The following is a 4,820-nucleotide window of genomic DNA, read 5'->3' as shown; positions in this document are numbered from 1 at the left end:
TTTAAAAAAAAAAAAAAGAAAAATCCCTTTTTCCCTCCCCACACCTCATTCTATCATTTTATAACTTACGCTTTTAATTCCTTTGGTTTCGTCTTTCACATGAGCCCTGGGGTTCTGCCGCGTGACAAAATACAATGAGCAAAATGCACGAGAAAAAAAAATGATTGAATGAATGAATGAGTGAGTGAATGGGAGGCAAAAAAGGAGGCTACATATTCCGGCGCCGCAGCACCTCTCAAGGGCGTGTGGTAATGCCATGAAACAGGAAGTTTGGTCAACAATCACACAAACAAGTGTATATAAATAAATATTTATATACATATATACATATATATGCATATATGTACATGTATGTATGTAGTTGCATGTACTTGTACGCATTTATATGTACACATCTACTACACACCTAATGTATGCACACACGTGGGAGTTTGTGTGCATGTGTTTTCTTCAACCCTCATCTCTTTTCCCTTCTCTCAACCCTCACATATTTTTAACTTTACTTCGTTGAATGCGCAACGGTTGTACAACAGCGGGAAGAAGTGGGGAAAGAGTGTGTGGACATCGGTGAAGAAATAAGAATATGGAAAAGCCTGTTAGACAATGATATTCAGCGCGGTGTTTTTACACAATTATCCCATAATCTCTGTTTTTTTTCTTTATTCCTTTTTTTTTTGTCGGTGTGTGTCTACAAGAACTGCAGCCGGGACTGGCAGCGCATATTAATGAATGATCGTAACGATGGGAAATTGAACAACAACTGAAAAGAGAAAAGAAAAGAAAGACAGTAAATTAAAGAGTGAGACACAAGGAAGGATGCCATGAAAGGGGTGTCTTTTTTTTTTTTTTAATACGAAACTACGTACGACGAAAATGACAACGGTAATGCACGGTTACGGAGAAATATGGAAAGAAAGGTAGCGAGAAAAAAAAAGGGGGGGAAGATGATGTTGATTTGATTGTTTTCGTTATCCACCTCCTCGTCCTTCTTGACTCAAAGTGTACCATAAGCGTCCGCTGACTGCTGTGTTATCCAGTGGCGTTGTTTTCGTTGTTGTGTTGTTTTTTCGGGTTTGTTGTCATCCTTTAAGTCGAGATTGTTTGCGACATACATATCCCTCCTCCCCTCCCCCTCCTCCTTCTTCTCTGATTGGATGTCATTCCATTTCTCTCCTTTTTTCTATCTAACCTCTGGACCCACTGTAATCTCCGAGGAGAGCAGAAAAAAAAAAACTGAATTAGAAAAGTGGATTTGAGGGATTATACAGAGGAAGACACGGGGAAAGTCGAAGGCAAGGAAAGGGAGGCGTGGTGCAAGGACGCACACGCGCTCACGGGTGGAGAGAAACGAAGGAAATATCTTAGAATATATACATATATATACGCAGTGGGCGTGATTCTTTCATTCACCAAGTTTGGTTATCCGATACCTTTCGGCCTCGGCACGGAATAGCGGGCAGAAGAAGACACATTCAAATGGACCATAAAACTGCTACGGTAGATGGAAGTATACCCGGAAATATATATTCATGCACTAGTGCTCAGTTACACAACGTCACGAGCAACCCGGAGGAGTCGCCCAGTAGCTGCAACGGTGTGCTCTCCGCAACAGCAATAGGACGGCAAGTGAAGCAGCGGCCGCCGCCCCTCTTCTCCTTAACTCCACCGTCATTGCTTCCCCCTACAGAGCCACTTCACATTCCCTCCAGTTTACAGCTCACAGCCCATGCTTCCAGCACTGTTACACCCAAACGGGACCGGTTTCAGCAGTTGCGCCCACCTTTACTGAACCGCTCCGCGTGCAGCACCGCTGCTGGTGCCTCGGTGGCTTCACTCAATATGTTGGCTCCAGAAGACTTTTTTGGTCACCACCCGCGGGCGCAGTGGATATCGCTGTCCGATGATGGTCAGCATCTACATGTTGGTCCCTTTATTGTTTCTGGTGATGGGTGTCTCACTATGGAAAGTGTCTTGCAACTCAATGCAAATCTTGGGATTCACGGAGGGGAAGTTTCCCCAGCCCCATTGGGCTCACACGGTCGTCGCTCAGTACCCGGGGCGCTGCTGAAGCCAAAGCTTTCGTTAACGACGGAACCACTGTCCAACAACTCTTTTACGCTACTGTCTACTAGCCTCGACACGCCATACAGCCCCATCACATATTCGCTAAATGCCCATAACGCCAAAACTTCGGGGTTTACCACACCGCGACCCACATTTGCTGCCGCTGGTGGTGATAGCGCAACGCACACGTACGTCATGCCAAGCTTTAATCTCCCGTCACCCTCCGTGCTCCCCCCCAACAACGCCGACTCCAGCAGCAGCAATGAACCTGGTCTTACCGCTGTAAAGTACAGTGATGTCAAACTAAAGTCAATTGTGGGTGAGGGGGCGTCGGCAAACGTGTACATGGCAGAACATTATCCCACTGGGAAGTTGCTCGCCGTCAAACGCATTGACCTCTCCTCGATGATTTATGGATGGGAACATATGAACATTTGCCGTACGCACAGTGTGCGGGCATCGCCTTACATCCGACAGCTTCACCGCTTTGTTTTGCGTGAGCTCCAAACACTTCATATGGCTTACCGGAACCCATTCATGGTAAAGGTGTACAACGCGTTCTTTAATAAAGAAGAAATGGCACTCGACTTTGTGATGGAATACATGCACTACGGCGGTCTGGACCGGTTGCAGAGATTACTCGGTGGTTATGTCACGGATAACGACGTGTCTAACGGTGTAAGTACCGGCAACGATGTGAACTGTCAAGTCGTTAGTGCGGGCGGTAGTAGGACAAAAAAGCGGCAGAACCAAAACGGCGGCACGCATGGTGCGAGGCGACGTAATCGTAGCAATCGTCACAATGGCGATGGGGCGGTGTGCATGACCGAGGAAAAGGAAATGAGGGAAAGTGAAGTGGATGCGAAGGATGAGCGAAAAGTGGTTTCAGTACCTGAGAGGCTCGTTGCCGTGGTGGGCGAGCAGCTTCTGCGCGGTGTGGAACATATGCACAGCAGGGGTTTCGTCCACCGTGACATTAAACCTGGTAACGTCCTAATCAACAACAGAGGAATAGTGAAACTTGGTGATTTTGGGTTATCCTCTCGATGTACAGGGGAAGAGGAAAGTGTTGTGTCGCTTCCCCACTTCCCAGCAGACTTTATCGCGAGTGGTGACACTGGTGCTGACGTCAAAATTAAAAGCAGAGACGACTCGTGCGAGGAAAGGCGCTGCAACCCACGCGTTAACAACAAACGTGGTAGTGTTGACAACGGGTTTGAGAGCGATGCCGCCAGTAACATGAGTGGTAACGGTTATGGGCACAGCATAAACGGAATTCACACGGGCAGTGGCTACGAATCACCACCCCTCGTGGGAGTTGCGTCCGCTAGTGAAAGCGGTGCAGCCACTGGAGATGATCCGCAATGCTCCGGAACAAGTAAGTATATGAGCCCCGAGCGACAGCGGGGAAGGCCTCACGGGAAGCCAAGCGACATCTGGGCGGTTGGCATGACGCTGGCGGAGTTCGCTGTTGGACAATACCCCGTTGACCTCACGGACTGCGCGGACCCATTTGTAACGATTCACCGTATGGAAGAGCCGTTGGATCTCCGCCGTTTCCCCCGAGATGTGCCTCTCAGTGACGCATTTCTGGACTTTATTCATTCCTGCATGGACCCCGAACCTCGGCGCCGTCCCACCGCACGGGAGCTACTCAGTCACCCATTCTTCAGACAGTGGACGACGACCTTTTCGATTGAGGCGTATTTAGAACTCCATACAGCGGGGTGCTCAAACCTTCAAAAGCGCTGAAAAGGGCGTAAAGACACAGTTAGAAAAAAACAAATCATTTATCTTGTGCGGTATTTTATGTACGCATGTCTAGGGTAAATTGCCGCGTTGAGTTGTAAAGCCCAAGTTAGTGGGAAGCAGTTCAGGCTAAACAGTTGGTTATATAATGAGAGTTACCACTACTCGTGTTCAAGATGAGCAGGGGAAAATGGTGCCGTACAGATTGAATTCTGTACTTTTGGTTCGTCATAGACGAGCTTCAACAGGCATATATGTGTGCGTGGGGGGGGGGAGAAAGGGAGAACTCAGTATAACTTGCTAGTTACCCTTCATCTCCGGTGTTGAACTCTGCTGCGTTAACACTTGAGGGTTTATTATGTGCAATCGGGGTCATTCTACTGCGCATGTGCGTCCTTATGTGTGATTTCCACCTCCTTTAGGGGAAAGGTGGCGAAGTAGAATGTAAAAGACACTATCTTGTCTTTACAAGCCACCCATCAGTCATCTTTCCCTTCCATATTTTTCTTAATCCATGTGTATTTCTCCCTCTATATTTCTTCTTTTTTCTTTTTTACCTTTGTTTTGAGTGTTGTTGCTTTTATTGTTTCGACACCGTGGGTGTGCATGTAAATGTGCGATGCGCAGCTACCCTTCTTTCTTCCTTATGTTTATTTTGCTTCGTTCGCGTCGTTGACTTTCTTTCTCTCTCTCTTTGCTTTACATATATATGTACACATATATTTATTTATTTACGTCATGTGTGCGAATGCTCAAACCTATTACGAGGCTTTTGGGCTCTTCTTATGTTCCTTGTTTTACTCACTTCTCTGTGAAGGCGCGGCATGGACTTAAGGAAAAGCAAATGGATGGGGAAAATGGCGACTGAGTTAAAGGTTAAATATATAAATATATATATATATATATATATTATATTATATTTTTTTGTGGGGGAGGTGAGGAGAGGAGAGGGGCTTGGAGAAAAGTTAATATGGAACAGAAATGTGAAATGGGGATTACACGAAAGA

At 46.6% G+C, this 4,820-nt stretch overlaps 1 protein-coding gene across 1 annotated transcript; it reads left to right on the top strand.

Annotated features, from left to right (window-relative positions):
- Positions 1-1,476: 1,476 nt before the first annotated feature.
- TEOVI_000662900 (protein kinase, putative) lies at positions 1,477-3,816 on the top strand (the record flags this gene model as incomplete). The annotated part of the gene is made up of 1 exon (XM_067223503.1): positions 1,477-3,816. One exon carries the CDS (start codon positions 1,477-1,479, stop codon positions 3,814-3,816), a length of 2,340 nt encoding a protein of 779 aa, XP_067079604.1.
- Positions 3,817-4,820: the final 1,004 nt, after the last annotated feature.

This window comes from Trypanosoma equiperdum, assembly GCF_001457755.1.
Source record: "Trypanosoma equiperdum strain OVI genome assembly, contig: ctg_1888, whole genome shotgun sequence".
Taxonomy (NCBI): Eukaryota; Euglenozoa; class Kinetoplastea; order Trypanosomatida; family Trypanosomatidae; genus Trypanosoma; species Trypanosoma equiperdum.
The sequence above is the reverse complement of the archived record's forward strand: the minus strand, read 5'-3'. Positions and strand labels throughout refer to the sequence as shown.